Below are 19,739 nucleotides of genomic sequence, written 5' to 3'. Positions count from 1 at the left end.
AGACTAAACAAACAAAAATGAAAAACTCATAAAAAGAACAAATAAATTAAACTAAAAAAATAGAAGCCCTAAAAAACCAAACAAAACTAAAAGAAATGTTAAAATGAAAAACCTAAAATAGTAAAATCGATAAACACAAAACACACTAATGTCAAATACGAAAAAAATTTCAAAAAGGGGGGAAACGAAAAAGAAATCGAAAACAAACCTGAGATCGAAGACCAGCTCCATCTTAATCATTTTTTGAGCATTATCTTGATGAATTTTTTCTTGGGCAGCAACCTTTGATTTTTTTTAGGAGGAGCCCGCTCACGTTTCGACAGTTGAGAAGCAAAATCGGAGTCATCATCTTATTCCTATTAGCTACAGATTTCAACTCCATTTTAGAACTTTTCTTTGGCAAAGGGGGAGGAGAAGAGTTCAGCTATGGAGGTTTTATTTTTTTTTAAAAAAAAAAACTGAAAAGAAATTGAAAATAATAAAAAAAGAAAAAGGAAGAAGAGAATAAGATAAGTGAATGATGTAAGGTGTGATTGATATAAGTCATCAATCAATGACGTAGTTGCATGCATGGAATTGATGTGTAAGTGGTATAATTGTAATAAAAGAAAGAGAAAAAGTAAAAATGATGATGTAAGCGTGTAGGGATTTTTTTGTAATAAATTGAGTAAATTAAATTTTTAATGTAAAAATAAACATATTTAGAGAGTACAACTGAAAATATTGTAAAATTATAAAAGTTTTTAAGATTATAAAAATGGTGAGGTCCTTTGGTTGGATAATCATTGAAGAAAGTCTCCTTTTGCGGTGGCGGTCAGTCAGAACTAAATTAGTATTTCGTCACTGATGATCACATTTCACATCAAAACGATATTTCAAGTAGAATAAACAACAGTTTTATCCAAAAAAAAAAAAAAAAAAAAGAATAAACGACAAAGTACATTTTGTGGTTTAATCAAAAAGACAAAGTACATTTTGTGGCTTACGAGGATATTTTTTCTTTGAAAAACATTTTAACAATTACACTACTTTTTTTTTTTCTTAAAAAAAAAAGTTAGACTACTTTGTTTTTAATTCATAATGTGAAAGATATGTAACACATTAATTGTTGGTATGATTAAATAATTTAATGGATATATATTATATATTTGTCCGTTTATAAGTAATGCTAGCTGGAATTTGTGAGAAAAATTAGTATTACAATTTTTTTTTAGAACATTGCTATTAGACACTAATAGTGTTTAGTACCTTCTTGATATAATACATTACGATTGGCTAGTAATACTTCTAAAAAACTATTATATTAAATTATATATGACTCAATACTTAATCAGACTAATAACAATATTAACACATAAAAAGTTAATAAACACCACTAGTGCTCCTTAACATTTATATTTTTTTTAATGGCCTCTGTAGATTTTGAATTTTTAATGGCCTCTGGATTTTGAATGGACTTTTAGATTTGTTTTGGAAAAATGTGCAAGAATCGATATATATATATATATATATTATTAGTTTTTTGGGCTATAATTGAATATGATATCCCAACTTGAATTCTAGAAAACAGTACATACAGGATCCACAAAAATATTTATATACCATAAAAGTAAAATTCCAATTCCAATTGCGATTTCCATTTTTGTGATTTCCTCCTTGAGCTAGTAGTATCTGAAGAACAACCTTTTCAAAAGTCACAATCAACCAAACCATTTTCGAAAGCAGATTATAAAAGTTCAAATAGCCTTACCAAAAACAAACTTCCAAATTAAGGAGAAAGCAGCTAGCTGAACGTGAAAACTCATCCTTCACTAACCATTTCCAATGGGGTCTCTTCCAAAATCTGTACAAGAATTGGCTCTCCAAGGAGAACAAGTACCTGAAAACTTTTTGTACAAAGATGGTCATGGTGGATCTACAGATGTCCCAGTCATGGATATTCCAGTTGTTGATATTGGTCTTCTTGCTACTTCTGCACAAGAGCTTCAGAAGCTCAACTCAGCTCTCACCAACTTTGGTTGCTTTCAGGTATGAAATCTAACAACCCATGTCATAAATTATCCAAAGATCAATAATTGAAACTGATATGTTAAGAAATAAAATCTTATGGGACTGCCCTTTAAGTATTTCTGGCTGGCTATGACTCTAACCATGGTTAATCAAAGCTCAAGGTTTGTTTATCGTGGGTTTTTTTAGGGAATAAACCATGGTATGTCACTTGAATATTTGAATCAAGTGCGTGAAATCACAAAAGAATTTTTCCATCTTCCATTGGAAGAGAAGCAGAAATACTTGAGAGAAGAAAACGATATTGAAGGGTATGGGAATGACATGGTTCTTTCAGATCAACAAAAAATTGATTGGAGTGACCGTCTCTACCTTGTTATATACCCTGAAGATCAGAGGAAGCTCAAACATTGGCCTGAAAATCCCAAAAATTTTCGGTAAGAACATTGCTATGGAAGTCTCAATACTAGTTTTACTATCCATCTAGCTAAAAAGTTTCATTGACATGTTAAATATTGTTATCACTGAAACCCCTTTTGATTTAGGCACAATATTATTGTTTTGATTTGATCTTGAGAATGATCTTAGCCAAAACTTCTGAGATGATAAAGTGGCACACACCAGTTAGTGTTTAAGTGATAAGTTTCAATACAAGTTCACCTTATTCCTTTTAGCTATAAAGATGTTTTGACATGTCAAGTATTGAGGCATATTGATTGAATTTACAGGTCTATGACACATGAATATTCTGTGAAGATTCAATCAATAAGCCAGGTTATCCTTAAGGCCATGGCAAGGTCACTGAACTTGGAAGAGAATTGTTTTGTGGAGCAGTATGGGAAAAGATCAAAACTTTATGAAAGGTTCACCCTATACCCGAGATGTCCAAGGCCCGACCTTATTGTTGGTTGCAAACCACATGCAGATGGGTCGGCGATCACTCTTCTCTTGCCCGACAAATCGGTTGAGGGTCTGCAGATTTTGAAAGACAACCAGTGGTTCAAAGCTCCTATCATTCCTGAGGCTCTTCTGGTTAATGTTGGTGATCAAGCTGAGGTAATCACTTATTCATAACAACCAAACCTATGCAAAATAGTGGAGTAGCTGTCTTTGTATTGAACATGACCAAACATATAATCCAATAGTCACATTAACTAACTCTAACTAACTTCCAACAACATAGCAAAAGTAACCAAAATAACTACAAAGTAATTAACTATTGTCTACTAATGCAAAGTGTTTGCTTACAATAGACTAAGTCTTGATTTAACCATTACTTAACAGTTGAACTATGGTGGTGGTTTCTCTGTACTAATGCAGATATCGAGTAATGGAGCGTTTAAGAGCCCGCTACATAAAGTGTTGACAAATTCAGAAAGGGAGAGGATTTCTTTGGCTGTCTTTTATGTGCCAGAGCCGGATAAAGAGATTGGACCTTTCGAAGGGCTGATCGACGAATCAAGACCCAGATTGTACAGACCAGTCAAAAACTATGTTGACATTTATTTCCAATACTATCAGCAGGGGAGGAGGCCAATGGAAGCATCAAAAATCCAAGACTAACACTCCCATCTCTTATAATTAAGAAACTTAATAATATGTTCTTTGTTGACTTCTATTTTAGCTCTTTTTATGTTTTCCTATAATATTTGTGAGGTATCAAAAATAAGATGATGCAGCTTACATAGGAAACATATTGCTTGTTTTCAATGCCAATTCTTTAGGACGGTAAAACTACTTCTATATTGTGCCAATTTCTTTGGATTCTACTAATACTTGTTTCTTTATAAGGAGTGTAAGAATGTAACACAATATTAAGACATGCATACTTAGTAGCTTATTTCATCTCTCATTTAATTAGACTGTAGTCTAAATCACAAGTTTTCAAAGTATGGTTTTAACAAAACTTCTAAATTAATTCAAATTGGTAGTGCCTACTTTTGTAAAACCCTTAGACCAATCTCAATAACTAAAAATTTGTAATGAATCGGTCAAAAAATAAAGTGGTAACAAGAAAATTTTAATGTGGAGAGAGAGAGAGAGAGAGAGAGAGAGAGAGAGAGAGAGAGAGAGAGAGAGAGAGAGAGAGAGAGAGAGAGAGAGAGAGAGAGAGAGAGAGAGAGAGAGAGAGAGAGAGAGAGAGAGAGAGAGAGAGAGAGAGAGAGAGAGAGAGAGAGAGAGAGAGAGAGAGAGAGAGAGAGAGAGAGAGAGAGAGAGAGAGAGAGAGAGAGAGAGAGAGAGAGAGAGAGAGAGAGAGAGAGAGAGAGAGAGAGAGAGAGAGAGAGAGAGAGAGAGAGAGAGAGAGAGAGAGAGAGAGAGAGAGAGAGAGAGAGAGAGAGAGAGAGAGAGAGAGAGAGAGAGAGAGAGAGAGTGTATTTTTGAAAAAGCTTCATTTGTATCTCAAGATGCATGTAGAGAAGTACTAAGTACTCATGACATTTATCTCAAACTTTTAATTTTTCTATATTTTTCTGTTATAATATTTTAATATTATATTTTTAGATATTATTTATTTATGATTTAATTGTGAATTTTACTTATTTTAACAACTAACCTCCAATTCACTTATTTTTTTACGGCAAAACTTCTAAACCACACTTCTGTTAACAAATTAACTGGCCCTCGTATCTCCAATTTGTTGTTTTGCTAATGATAGCCTAACTTTTGAGTTGGTATGTCAACGCTTTTGGACAGTATGTGAATTTTGAAAAGTTTTATCTACTTTAGTTCTCGGGTTTTTGACAAGAATAAAGGTCGTCTGGCTGCCATTCTTGGTGTCACTTTGGTTGCTTGTTATGGAAATTATCTTAGTCTCCCTTGCTACGTAGGTCAAACTAAGAAGGGTCTTTTTCAGTCTCTCCTTAATAGGATAAGGAATAGACTTTCTACTTGGAAGTCTCGTTCCTTCTCGCAGGGTGGCATGAAAGTTCTTATTAAATAAATTGTCCATTCTATCCCCACATATTCTATGAATCTTTTTATGCTTTCCGTTTCTTTAATCCAGGAGATTTATAGGTTGTGCACGTCTTTAGTGGGGGTGGTAATGAGAACAAGAAGTATCTGCAATGGTGTACTTGTGAGAAATTGTATTGGCACAAGTCTGATGGAGGTTTGGGGCTCTGGGACTTAGGTCTTGAACCGTAATTATTAAATTCAAAATTGTAAATCGCACCGCACCGTACGATTTTGGTAAAAATGCAAACTGCAATCGCACTGCAAAAAATTTTAAACTGTATTTTTTATGCAGTGTGGTGCAGTGCGGACGGTTTGTACGGTTTAAGCGGTTTGATGAACACCCCTAGAGACTGTACTGACGAAATTATAAAAAGATTAAAGTTTTACAAATATTGAGTATTTATACCACTAAAAATAAACATTGAGTTATGCTATTTATAAACTTAAAACTTTAAGTTTTATGCCATTATTGACCCTTCAATTTAAAGCTTAGCTTTAGTGCAATAGAGTCACTCGTAAATTAATTGTACATACATTAAGAGTGAATTATAAACTTGTTTCTAAAAATAATTTCTATTTTTTAATTAGATGTATTCCACATTCCAAATTTTATAATTATATTATAATTGTGCTTCTATGTGTCACTTTCTTTTATCATTTCTTTTTTTCTCTTCCTCATCTTTCTAAATGGTTAATTATTACCAAATATTCTATTTTAGTATGACATTATAATAAAATAAATGAGTAGGTACTAACCCAAATAAATAGACATGAAAATAAAAACAATATTTAACAAACTGAAAATGTCATTACTAACACATGTCTAACAAAGTTCCATAAAAGCAGTTCCACCAAACATATATAGTAATGGTTTTATTTAAGCTAACAATAAAATGTTATGTGGAGGCCAATATAAGCAATGGAACTGAAAATTACAGTTTGACTGCATCAATAGGCACTATACCTTTCTGAAAACAGGTATAATTGAAATGACCATAGTTTTTGACAGTTTTATACATCTTTGGTCTCTCCTCATTTACCAATCCTTCCACTGGTCCAATCTCTTCTTCAATATCTGGTTCAATAAGCACAGCTACAGATCCTCTCATATGCTCTGCATTTGTTGTCACTCTATGAACTGGACTCTTCATTACTCCATTAGTCATTATCTGCAACCAAAAGAATTAAACATAAAGAAAATAGATCTCTGAAATCCAATCACAAATAAATTCACTTCACAACAATTATTGTAGAGGAGTGCTAATTACAACTTCTTAGTTAACTTCCACGTTCGAAATTACATGTCGAAATATTTTTTTTCAAATTTTTTTTCATAGCGGTAATCTTTATAGTTACAGTATCATTCCTATAAATTTTTGAAAAATTCGAATAGTTTATAGTACCGATAACAGAGTTCCTGATATTCCAGTTTATCACGAGCGTTCAAAAAACTTCAAACGTATTTTCGACATGGTAAACTATTCGAAATTTTTCAAAAATTTACAGGGATAATGTTGCAAGCATAACAAACAATCCCGTAAAAAAAAATATTCCAACATATGTGTTTTCAAGCATGAAGGTTGACTAAAAGATTGTAATAGGAACTTGACGGTAGCACTTCTCATCTTCTTTACAGAATACACATATTTTACTTTAATACCATTTGTCAAACATTTAGGTGTCTTTATCTCACCTCCATTTGATCACCAAGATTGACAATAAGAGCATGAGGTATGACAGGAACTCTAGACCATTGATTGTCTTTGAAAACTTGAAGACCTTCAACTTCTTTGTCTTGTAAAAGAACAGTTACTCCTGATCTATCTGAGTGTGGTTTGAGCCCAAGAACCTTATCAGTTCTTGGACAAGGAGGGTAAAAATTGACTCTTATTCGCATGGTAGATTTCTCTCCAAAATGCTTTAAGAAGATATCCTCTTCTAAATTCAGTGACTTTGCTGTGGCCTTAAACACAACATCCCTAACAGACCTTATGTTCATGGTGTATTCAATCAAAGTCTCTCTGCAAGAAAATCAATAAAAAAAAAATATGGTTTATGGGTAGTAAAATTTGATGTTTTGGGCTCACAAAGAAACCCATGTGAGAAGAGAGTGAATATTATTACCCAAAATCTTTCGGATTCTCTGGCCAAAAATTGACTTTTCTTTGATTTTCAGGGAAAACCATGAGAAACAAACGATTACACCAGTCAAAAACTTGGCCCTTGGAAAGTACTACATCACTACCAAACCCTTCATTATTATAAGCTTCACGAAAACAGTTTTCTTTTTCTTCCATTGGAAGTAAAAAGAAATCTTTTGCCATCTCACGCACCTTGTCCAAGAATGAGCTTGAAATCCCATGACCAATTGCCTGAAAAGAAAAGAAAAGAAAAAAAGAAAGTCAAATCATTTCTGTGTATAAGGTTCTAGAATTCAAAATTAAAAGGAAAAAAAAAACAGAACAAAAGTACCTAAAACAAGCTTCTTTTTTTCTTTTTCATGAAAAAGATGCAGAAACAAACCTGAAAGCATCCCCATGTGCTGAGAGCTGATCTTAGTTTCTCCAGCTCAGTTTCTGTAGAGAGCATACTTAAATCAATGACTGGAATTGGAATCAATGGTGGAGATGAATCCACAGCACCAAAAGCACTCTCTTTGACGAAGAATTCCTTAGGTGGGTCATCTCTATTCATGTCAATTCCTTGAGATACTTCTTCATGTGGAAGAACCAAGCCAGCCATTGTTGGAGCTATGAACTTGTTGCTCATATCCAAGCTCTCTTACTTTTATATAGATGAGATTTTTATAAAGAGCGTTACTGAGTTTCTGAGCAATTAACTTTTAACACGTATGAGCTTTCACATAGAAAGTGTATACTGTTTTTGTATTTTGCTTTTCTTCAATGATATTTTTATGTATAAAGGTGAGATTTTTATGAAGAGCCTTATGGGCTTGTTGAACTTCATATAAGAAGAGTTTGATAGCTTTAATAATGTTCAACTCTGTGCTACTGTCATTTCATTGATGAAGACTTTGGCATCCTTATGGAAAGCAAGGTGTGTAAGGTTTGGAGTACTCTTGTTTGTATTGTCTCCTTATTATAATTTTATAGTTTATATATATGTGGAAGTTTTACTTTAAATACTACAAGTTGTATAGTCTCCAATGATCATTTAATTTAAAGTTTCACACACTTTCACATGGGACAATACAAATTTCAACTGTACCCATGTTTTGTTTTTTTATTTTTTTTTTCTACTTTACCTATTGCAACCCGTTTTTCATTGGTCTCATAACTTTCACTATATAATATATTGATGTATATTTTAATAGTTTTTCTGATCTTTAGGAATAATATTAAATTTTGAAAATAATTCTAGGGGTAGCAATGCAAAAGAACTTTTTTGTTGATATATATCAAGACTAGACTAAGTGTTTTTCCTTTAGAATAAATTAGTAAGCAGGTCACGCCGTGCGGCAGTTAAATTATTATATAAATATTAATTGAACAATAAAATTAGTATCAAATAATTTTAAACTTATTTCTATGTATAACTTTTTTCAAAAAAAATATGTGTTTATTAAAAAATAGTAAATCAATATAGAAAACTCTAAATAATTTTTTTTTAACAAAATATCATACAATTTCTTATATAAAATAAAAAAGCACATAATTTATTTAAATGTACATTATAGTGAAGAAAATTAAAAATTGAACAATTCTTACACAAAATAGAGATCTAAAACAGAAAGAATACAATAAATTTATAGAAAACTCTTTATATAATTTTAAAATAACTATCATTATTGTATCTCATTTATAGCCTCATTGTATTTAAATAGAGGTAGTAAAGCTATTTTAGCTAAAAAAAATTCTAAATTTAAAAGTCTAAGAAGTTATGTAAATGAAATACAAAATTTTTTATTATCATTTGCTGAAACAAAATATATTATGAGATATATTAGATAACAATATTATAAAGGTAAATACTATTTTGGATATGTGTTTTGTAAAAGTTACTAATTGGCAAATAGGACTTTGAACTGATTTTTTGTGAAATAAAAATTTAATAATTAATCTGATCTAAATGTGTTATGACAAAATTATTTATATTTTCTGTATCTATTCGTGTTAGGAATTGTCTTCAAGTTGGTTATATTAAAAAAAAGTTGTCAAAAATTAAGCTCTGTGTCATATTTTTACCATTTTAGAAAATACAGGGTTAGCAAAATAGAGAGTCTAATCGGTAACTTTTACAAAAATCTAAAATAGTATTTACCCATATGATAAACTTAAAAAAAATAAACAGAATAAACAATAATTTATATTTATATATAGATTTGTGAAATTGATATTTTTCTTATGATTATTGACAAAAAAATAAATAAAAATTAAACGATGAATTAAAAAAAAGTGAATATTGTAAAATAACACAAAATTTGATTAAAAAAAACCTATTATTAAGAATGTATTCAGTTAAAATGAATCAGATAGAATACATTGATTCCCGTATGATTTAAACTTTATACGATAAGAATTTAAAATAAATACATAATGAATATATATTATCACAAGTCATGATTGAAATGTATATTAAAATCTCCCGTAGTAAAAATCAAAAATATGTCTATGTGTTATGTGTATCTTTTTGAGGAAAAAAATGTACTAAAAATAATTATATAGAGAGATAGAAATATAATGGAGATTGGAGAGTACCATATGAGAATGAGCATAGCTATTACTTTTCTTGAATCTCAAGAGCCTATTAGTAAAAAAAAATTAATTTTTTTACATCAAATAATTTAGGGGTCTTTTCAATATTATACCTAAAATTGATTTTATTTATAAAAATACCTTTAAGAAAATTATTTGCACAAATACCGATTGCCACGTCAGCATAAATACCGAAATATAAAATAATTACCGAAAATTGAAAAAAATAAAAAAATCTCGCTTCCAGAAATTTTAGTGTTTTGCAAATTTTAAAAAAAGCAACCTTTTGGTTGCTTTTGATGTAAATAATATATCAATTAGTTACTTTTTATTAGAAAAAAATTAATTCAAGATAATTTTTTTCTCATACACATTTGGTTGCTTATTTTGATCAGACAACTTTAAAATTAATATATATAATAATTTTCATATTGTAACTAATTCTATTATGTTTTAGATACTATTTGGTAACTTTATAAGTTTTTTTATGAGTAATTTGCGGCAAAACCCCCTTAACTATCAATTTACTTGCAAAAAACCATCCAACCTCATATTTTGGTGGGAAAACCCTCCAAAGTACTATTCTGTTTACATTTTAAGATGCCGTCTGTCCAGCTCCTAATTTTGCCCATGTGGCAATGACAAGTCACTAAAAAATTATCCTATGTGGCCATATTTTACAAAATAAAAATAAAACTTTAAGAGTAATTTGCGGCAAAACTCCCTCAACTATCAATTTACTTGCAAAAAACCATCCAAAAAACTTTAAGGTTGGATGGTTTTTTGCAAGTAAATTGATAGTTGAGGGAGTTTTGCCGCAAATTACTCTTAAATTTTTTGTTTTTATTTTAATTTTTATTTTGTAAAATATGGCCACGTAGGATAATTTTTTATTGACCTGTCATTGCCACGTGGGCAAAATTAAGACTTAAGGAGGCTGAATAGACGACACCTTAAAAATGTAAACGAAACAGTACTTTGGAGGGTTTTCCCACCAAAATATGAGGTTAGATGGTTTTTTGCAAGTAAATTGATAGTTGAGGGGGTTTTGCCGCAAATTACTCTTTTTTTATTAACATATTAAATTCTTTTTATTAAATAAATTTATTATTAGTATACTATATTTTAACTTTTAAATACAAAATAACAAAAGACTTTAAGTTAAGTTATGATGTTACTTGATATGTTAAAGTTTATTAAATTTTAAATTTTATTACTTTTTGTTACAAAATATAAAAAAGGAACAAAAAAGTTTCTTTTAACACGTACTAAAATGTAAGAGAGATATCTAAATGTTAGAGGAAAAATAAAAAAAAACTAAGAGAAATAATAAATTTAGAGAAAAAGAATAATAAAAAAAATAATAATAAATGAAGAAGATTTTTTCAAAAAAACAAATTAATAAATAAATGAAGAAGATAATAATGTCAGAAAAAGAAGAAGTAAACAAAAAGGAAAAAAAAAGTAAAAAGATAAATATTGGAGGAGACTTATAATTTCTTGTTTAGATTTTAAATTATAGTGTGTTATTTTGTTGTTTAAGAAACCTTAGTCTAACTTTTAATTTTAGTCATTTTTTTTTTGTAGCAGAAAAATATATGCTTCTAACATGTCAAAATGATCACTTTAAAAAATAGATTATAATAGTGTAATTTTTGTGTCCAAATAATAAATTGCGTGGCTGAAAAAACTTTTGAAATAAAAAAAAATAAAGAAAGTGAGAATAATAACAATTTGTGTCGTTTATTCACATAATTTTTTTTTTAAAAAAAAATCTGATTGTATATCAACTAGGAGAGTCAATAAAATGTAAAAGAAAAACATATGGTTAATTTTTAATTTTAGTAGGCGTGTAGCGGTATTGAAAACAATAAAATGGTCTAAGAAAATTTCATAAATACAATTCACGTTGATACATATAATTATTTTTTTTCTAAAACTACTAATTAGATTAAAAAACAAAAAAGAATGTAAAATAATAAAAAAAAAAAAAGAATAGAATGTAAAAAAAAAATATTTGATCAACCTAGTTTACTGTTATTTTGAAAAAATAAGATTTTTATTAGAAAAAAAAAAAAAAGCTACTGTCTAGAAAAAGAAAAAAAAAAAACGCTAGCATGTAGGCAGAGTTTAAGAGAGAGAAGCAATAAATATACATTGGTATACCTATAAAAAAGAAATGCCTAAATTGTGAGTATTAAAATAGGTAAGGGTAAATTCTTAAATAATTTAATAATAATAGTTATTGGTGCAAATATTTCAATAATTTATGCTAATGAATAAATTATAAATAATTCGAAGTCATCGAGGACGGTCAAGTTGTCTAACATAAAAAAAAAAGTCTGTATTTCTCTAAATTATGGAGATATATTTGATGAGAGAGAAAGATTAAAAATCTATAAAGAAATAGAAAAAGAAGAAGTAGAGAGAATATTGAAAATACAATTAAAAATTGAGGTATTGATGATGGCCATTGATATTTATGCTACTGCTCAAGAATTAATAGAACAAAAAAAAAATAAATAGGATTAGAGATAAATGAAGAATATATGCATTAACACAAGAAAAGAAAAAATAGAAGAAAAAAACTAAAGTCTTACCTCACACATAATTATGAAATATGAATCTCAAGATAGAACTTTAAATACTGATAGAGTGGAACTGTAAATCCACTTTTGCTAAATGATGAGTGGAAAAGGGAGAAAAATTGGTGAATATGGACTTCCAGACTCTTCTTCTTCTCCCTCTCGACATTCATAGTCTGAACAGACCCTCACCTTCGTCCCCAATGAGTTCACACTCATCCCCTCTGCGTTCCCATTCGGTGGAATCTTTCTCAAGCCCCAGATCTATCGATCTAGGTGGCTCCGACTCGTCTTCCATAGACACCCAGCATAGCTCGACTCGCCCAAGCCGCCTCAGCCGCGTCGAACTGCCCTGTCCCAACCACCCCAGTCGCTTCAGCCATAACTCCGGCCAGTCTCCCAGAAGCCCAAACCGTACAAGCATTAATCAGCCTCTTACAGGTATTAACTCCTTCTTTCACCTTTTCCTATTCCCTGTCAAATCCCATCAGAGAAATGGGTATTTTTTAGGTTATTTTAGATATAAATTCAGCTTGCCCATTAAATTACCTCTGCATAATCGATTTCTGAAAGGGAGTTTGGGTAAAGGAAATGTTTTTATAATAATTTTCAAAAATGTCATAATTCCTTTTGCCCAAAATTTTCAACTGTTAGCATTTATACTAATCTGTAAGTGTGATCTGCCTAGTACGTTTTGTAATCCTATTGTGCAGCAACTCTGTTCGAAAGTAAATGCTCCTGAAGTGATAGTTACCAAATCGGTTCACAACCTTTTCACTAGGATTTTTCTATATAAGGGCAGACCATTCGTTTGGTCTTGCACTTACAGTTTTATTCCTCCTAAGAATTATTCTCTGCATAAGAGTCTTTATAGTAGCCGTATTTACTTAGATATACATATTTTTCACTGTAGCAGCTCAAAGCCTCTTATCCCTCACATACTCTTGAATCTTGTTTTGCATTTAGTCCCAAGTGTCTCCCCCACCGATCCATTTAGCTCTCTGTTCTGGTGTTGCATTATAGTTAAGTTTATCTATTTGATAAAATCTCCAGGTCAATACAGCCCCTCTTTAATTCGGTCAGTTGCTCAAAGTCCCCAGGTCTTTAGTCTCACGTGTACTCTAGGTCAAGTATATCATTTATCATCTCTGTTTTGGTCTCATTTTCCTCCTCTCAGGGACATATATCACACCTTCCTACAGTTTGCACTGTCCTCCCATATTTATATTGACCTTTTAGATTTAAGTCTTTTTCTGTCCATTTGCATCATGGATGAGCTAACCACTTCCTTATCTGTTGCTCTTAACCTCACAGAGACCGAATGCACCATTCAAACTCTTCATGAACCTAGCCCCACACACACCCCTGATAATGAGATTCAACCTATCCCGCTGTTTCTTGTGATCAAGGTTCACACGGTTAAATCATTTAACCGTAAGAACTTCATAGAAAAAATGACCAAAGATTGGAATAATATTTTCCGCAATCCCGTGACCATATCTGACCGCTCCAATGGTCTTTTCCTCGTTGAGTTTGGCTGTGACGGGGACCGACGTCAGGTTTTGTTGCAGCAACCTTGGACTTACCTCAACCAAGCAATCCTTATGGACATCCCCAATTCCTTGGATGTTCTCAATGGGGATAGCCTCCTCAAAATCCCTCTATGGGTTCAAGTGTTCAATACTCCTTTTCTCAAACGCTCCGAAGAGTTGGCGGGGCTTGTCTCATCCTCCCTTGGCCACTTATTGGAAATCTATCGGCCTTCACTCCGCGAAACTTGGGGTCCCTACTTTCGGCTTAGGGTCATGTTCGATGTGGCTCGTCCTTTGCCACGGGGATTACCTATCCACTTCTCTGGCATTAACAAAGTTGTTTGGCTCGAGCTGAAGTATGAAAACCTCCCGGATATCTGTTTCTTCTGTGGTAGAATGGGGCACAGCTACAACAAAGGATGCATGGATTATATGAAAGCCTGTGATGAAGCCCCGTTCCCCCCGGAACTAAGGTATGATATCAAAACTATCACCGGTAAAGTTAAGGTTTCTACTAACACTTTGTTATGCCATGATCAGCTCAACTTTGCAAACCCCCCCCCCCCCCCCCGATGGCAGCTTTTATGACCTCAAACCCAGCTAGCTCTGTTTGTGTTGCCTTCCTGGAGACAGCTCCTCCTTTTCCCACTTACGGCTCTCTGGAGCAAGGTCCTTCTCACGGGCAAACCCAACAAGTAGGCTTATACAAGTCCGGCCCCACGCCCTATATCCAAAACCCCCCTCCCATGACCCAAACTGAAACATATGCGAACACAAACACCATCCAACCCATTTGCACCCAGCCCGAGACCATCAACCCCTCCTACACCGCTATCCTTAATGCCACAATGAGTAACTCCAGCGTCCAAAAAGCCTCTCCCATATCTAACCCGAGCCACACTATCACACCCCAAAACTCTAGCAGCTCCCATTCCACTAGCTCCAAATACTGTCATGTCCCACTCCCAGAAAACCTTCCCCTTCTAGACACAAGCAAAAAACTCGAAGCCATGAACCTTACCTACTAACCTGGTGCGACCACCCCCTCAAGCTCGAAAGCCTCAAGGAAAAGAAACAAGCCCGACACAAAAGACAAGTTCAAAAGGCAGACTGAAATGGTCAATGGGGAGCTTAGCACCAAATCAAGCGTTCCCGCTCCGAGAATCCGCAAGCCAGCGAAGTCTCTACTAGTATGGCAGGCCTCGGCCCCGAGCAGGCCTGCCCGCCTCCATGAAGATTGTGAGCTGGAATGCACGTGGAATAGGGAGTGATCGTGCATTCCGGAATCTCTCCCGTTTAGTGTCTACTAGTAGTCCTACTATTTTATTTATTATGGAATCTCGGCTTGTAAAGAATGCTATTAATTATGTAAAATCCAAGCTCCATTTTGATTCGGGCTTAGAAATGCCTAGGGTTGGTAGAAGCGGGGGCTTGCTTTTGTTATGGACTAATGATGTAAACGTTACTCTATGTTCTCAATCTATTAGTCATTTCGATTGCTGTGTGTCATGTGCCTCTTCTAATGTTTCGTTCCATCTTACTTGTTTTTACGGTTCTCCTGTTGACTCTCTCAAACCTCACACTTGGGAAATTCTGAGAAGGATAGGTCGGAACAATCCCCGAGACCCTTGGCTTCTCATTGGGGATTTTAACGCTTTCCTTTTCTCCCATGATAAGCAAGGGGGTAACCCCAACAGGGGCCCTTCTCTGGACTTCAGACAGTTGCTGGACACCTTCAACCTCTCCCCAGTTGACCCCGAGGGGCCTTTGCTCACCTGGAACAACAGTGTGGCCCATCCTAAAAATATTCAAGAACGGCTGGACTGGGGATTAATCAACAGTCATTGGGAAAATCTTTTCCCCGATGCCACTCTTACCCACTTGGGTTTTTTTGGGTCTGACCACAGAGCTTTGGAACTCGCCACATCCCCGACCCCGGGGAATCGGCCAAGGGACCATAGTAAGAGGTTCCTTTTTGAGAATGTGTGGTTACAGGACCCAAATTGGGATAGAATCTTCAACCACTCTTGGACTAATCCCTCGACCTCAGAGGAAGCTATCCCCAGTCTCATTGCTACCCAATCCTCGTGTGCTCAAAAGCTAAACAATTGGAACCACAAAAAAAATTTCCAGTTCAAAAAGCAAATCAGTAAGCTGGAGAAGGAGTTAGATTTGGCCCGGTCTACCCTTATTTGGGACGACCGTACTATTGCTACTATAAAAGATCTCCAATCCCGGCTTGATGCTTTACTCTACAAGGAAGAAGCTTACTGGAAACAACGCGCTCGCACCCAATGGTTAGCTCAAGGGGATAAGAACACGAAGTTCTTCCACCGTTTTGCTTCCCAAAGGAAGAAAACCAACAAAATTCACCAACTCCATACGCAAAATGGAGGTATGATCTCTGATGAGGAAAGCATTATTCGAGAAATTGAGTCTCATTTCGACCATCTCTTCACCTCATCAAACCCCACCGACTCTGACATGAATTTAGCCTTGGAGGGCATTAGCAGCTCTCTCTCTGACGCTGATAAGTCCCTCTTAAGCGAGGCTTTCTCCTTGGATGAAATTGAAAAAGCGTTTTTCCAGCTTCCCCTGGACAAAGCCCCAGGCCCGGACGGCTTCAACTCTCATTTTTACAAAGCAAACTGGCATGTTGTTCGGAGAGAAGTGCTCGAAGCTGCCTCCAGCTTCCTCAATGGAAGCGCAAATGTGGCCCCTCTAAATAACACCCTCATCACTCTCATTCCTAAAGTTAAGCAACCTAAGTTCATCTCTGAGTTTCGGCCTATCAGTCTTTGTAACATCATATATAAGATCATCTCCAAGACCATTGCCAATAGGTTGAAACTTGTCTTGAATTCTCTAATCTCACTGAACCAAAGTGCTTTCCTCCCAGGCCGGCTCATCTCTGATAATATCATTATAGCCCAGGAAGTTGCGCACTCTATCAAACTCAAGACTCGTGGGAAAAAGGGATGGATGGCGATCAAACTCGACATGGCCAAAGCCTTTGATAGAGTGGAATGGCCTTACATTGTTGCTATCCTTAGGAAATTTCAATTCCCCCCCAGGTTTGTCCATTTGATCCATGCCTGCATTTCCACTGCATCCTTCCAATTCAATCTGAATGGCAAAGTCTTAGGCAGTGTCAGCCCTTCCAGGGGCATTCGACAGGGCGACCCCCTTTCTCCCTACCTTTTCTTGCTTTGTGCGGAAGGTTTTTCCTCCCTCTTGCACCAGCAAGAAAGTAGGAGAGCCCTTTCCGGTTTTAAAGTAGCGAGAAGAGCCCCTGCTATTTCTCATCTCCTCTTTGCGGATGACAGCTTCCTCTTCTGTCAAGCCACCATCAATTCTTGTAATACCATCAAAGAGGTGCTTGAGGCCTACGAGAGGGCCACGGGCCAGAAGGTTAATTTCCAAAAATCTTCTTTGTACTTTTCCCCTAATGTTGAGCTTAGGGATCAAACTTTAATCTCCGACTTTATGGGCATCCCAGTGCGATCTTCCTTTGAAAAATATCTTGGTCTCCCACAGCACATTGGACGAACAAAAAAGCAATTGTTCCATTACCTGCATGACAAGGTCTGGGGTCACCTTCACAATTGGAAGAATAAAGTCTTCTCAAAAGGGGGTAAGGAAACTCTGCTTAAATCTGTTATCCAAGCCATCCCCACTTACTCGATGTCTTGCTTTCGTCTTCCGGTTGCCACCTGTCACTCTCTCGAATCTGTTATGGCCAATTTCTGGTGGGGTGTCAATGATAACAACCGTCCTAAAACTCACTGGCAAAGCTGGAAAAAACTCTGTCGCTCCAAGAAGGATGGTGGCTTAGGTTTTTGCTCCATGGTCCACTTCAATCAAGCTTTACTTGCTAAGCAAGCCTGGCGCATCCTCAAACAGCCAAACTCAACGGTGTCAAAAATCTTGTCTGCTAGGTATTTTCCTCACTCATCTTTTCTTGATAGTTCGATAGGGCACTCACCTTCGTTTGTCTGGCGGAGCATTTGCTGGGGAAAAGAGTTGTTGCACAAAGGTTTAGTCTCAAAAATTGGAAATGGGCAGAACACTTCTACGATCCGTGATCATTGGATCCCGGGTCTTCGTCAGGTCCCTACCCTTGCCCCTGTCCCCGATAAAGTAGCTTCTTTCATTTCTCCTTCTTCTTCCTGGGACCTCGTTAGCTTGCAAAGTTGATTTCCTCCTCATGTGGTTGAGCAAATCCTCTCCATTCCCCTCCCCCTGAACCCCCACCCAGACGAGTTCATATGGGAACACTCCCAATCTGGGGTCTATTCGGCTAAATCAGGTTACCATCTCAGCCTCTCTTCCACTCCCCCCCGGATATACCTTCTTCCTCCTCCCCCTCGCCTTGGTGGAAAAACCTATGGCACCTTGCCCTCCCTGCCAAGGTAAAACACTTTGCCTTCCTAGCCACAAATTCAACCCTCCCCACTGCAAAAAACCTAGCCATAAGGAAAATCATTAATTCCCCGGAGTGTGACCGTTGTGGAATGTCGGATGAGTCTGTCTCTCATGCATTATTTTACTGCCGGAGCATTAGAAGAGTCTGGAAAGGTACGCCTTCTTATCATTACATTTTTACTCATTCTTCTGAGATTTTGTTCCACGACATTGCTGATATGATATATACATCTCTAACCAAAAAAGATGTCGAGTTGTTTCTTTGTACTGCTTGGTTTGTTTGGTTCAACAGGAACAAAGCCCTTAAAGGTCAAGCACCCGACCCTGATCATGCAATCCTCAACTTGGGTCAAAGCTTACTGGAAGACTACCATTCCTCTCAGCAGACTATTGTGCCTTCCTCCCGCCCTGGTCAGAATTTGGTTCAACCGTCTTGGTCCCCCCCAACTGCAGGTCTTCTCAAGCTAAATGTGGATGCAGCAGTTTCCAAGGTCAACCGGAAATCGGGTTTCGGAGGTATCATTAGAAACAGCGAAGGTTTGGTGGTAGCTGCCCTGGCCCAGCCTCACTTCGGAGGAGGATCGGTCCCTACCCTGGAAGCAAAATCCCTCCTCTCTATGCTTCATTGGTGCCTTACAGAGCATTTTTTTGTCCATGAGGTGGAAACGGATTGCAAAGCCATCACTGATGCTCTCTCTCGCCATAAAGAAGACATTTCGGTGTTTGGTGACCTTATTCGTCAAATCAAGAATACTTTGTCTCAGTTCCCTGCTGCTCGGCTGTCTCACGTCCGTCGCGAGGCTAACACCCTGGCTGATAAACTTGCGCATCGAGCTCTAGGGTTAGATGAAGTAGCCATTTGGATTGGAGATGACCCCTGTAATCTTATTGAACTTCTTTCTTTCTAGTGGGCTCCCTTTCTTTCAAAAAAAAAGAAAAAGAGTGGAAAAGGGAGAGAGAATTTGACTTGTGAGAATATATATACATTAATAGTATTAGCAGCAGTGAAAAAAAAATTGACTCCGTTAGGGTTGTATTATATAGGTATGGGTAGGTTATAAACTTATAATGTTAGATATTTTAATTTTATTTTTTAAAAAAATAGAATAAATCTATATATTTATATAAAGGAAAGCACACAAATGTATAGGTGGCTCTTTAGAATTTTTTGTTTTTATTTTTCTAATTTTTTGAGAATTTTATATTAATGTGCTAAAAAACATGAGTACTCACTAATCTTACTTTTGTTAATAATCCCACATTGTTTATAAAGTAAAGTGGAACATTACATATACACTATAAAATAAGTCCTTTCTTTTGTTATTTTTATTTGTCCTAAAATTTATTTTTTTTTCTTCTTGGATAATTGATTAAATTAATCTTATTTAATTAATTAGTTAGAAACTTTTTTTTTAAAAAAAAAAATCATCTAATCTATAGTGTGTGCTTATATATTTTATTATTTATATATATTTATAGAAAAAATACAATTTATTTTTTCATTTTAAATTTTGGGAGAA

At 34.9% G+C, this 19,739-nt stretch overlaps 3 protein-coding genes across 3 annotated transcripts; 2 read left to right on the top strand and 1 right to left on the bottom strand.

Annotated features, from left to right (window-relative positions):
• The first annotated feature begins 1,427 nt into the window (after positions 1–1,427).
• Positions 1,428–3,887, top strand: LOC115724456 (jasmonate-induced oxygenase 4). The gene is made up of 4 exons (XM_030653745.2): positions 1,428–2,028; positions 2,197–2,444; positions 2,736–3,063; positions 3,328–3,887. The coding sequence occupies exons 1-4, from the start codon at positions 1,825–1,827 to the stop codon at positions 3,568–3,570; spliced, it is 1,023 nt and encodes a 340-aa protein (XP_030509605.1). The 5' UTR covers positions 1,428–1,824; the 3' UTR covers positions 3,571–3,887.
• A 1,840-nt stretch (positions 3,888–5,727) lies between these two features.
• On the bottom strand, positions 5,728–8,107 carry LOC133028956 (protein SRG1-like). The gene is made up of 4 exons (XM_061117080.1): positions 7,486–8,107; positions 7,087–7,334; positions 6,656–6,983; positions 5,728–6,131 (listed from the first exon to the last, which is right to left on the bottom strand). The coding sequence occupies exons 1-4, from the start codon at positions 7,729–7,731 to the stop codon at positions 5,895–5,897; spliced, it is 1,059 nt and encodes a 352-aa protein (XP_060973063.1). The 5' UTR covers positions 7,732–8,107; the 3' UTR covers positions 5,728–5,894.
• A 10,201-nt stretch (positions 8,108–18,308) lies between these two features.
• Positions 18,309–19,127, top strand: LOC133039160 (uncharacterized). The gene has a single exon (XM_061117988.1). The coding sequence runs from the start codon at positions 18,309–18,311 to the stop codon at positions 19,125–19,127; it is 819 nt and encodes a 272-aa protein (XP_060973971.1).
• The last annotated feature ends 612 nt before the right edge of the window (positions 19,128–19,739 follow it).

The sequence above is a fragment of the Cannabis sativa genome, chromosome 6 (assembly GCF_029168945.1).
Source record: "Cannabis sativa cultivar Pink pepper isolate KNU-18-1 chromosome 6, ASM2916894v1, whole genome shotgun sequence".
NCBI lineage: Eukaryota > Viridiplantae > Streptophyta > Magnoliopsida > Rosales > Cannabaceae > Cannabis > Cannabis sativa.
The sequence above is the reverse complement of the archived record's forward strand: the minus strand, read 5'-3'. Positions and strand labels throughout refer to the sequence as shown.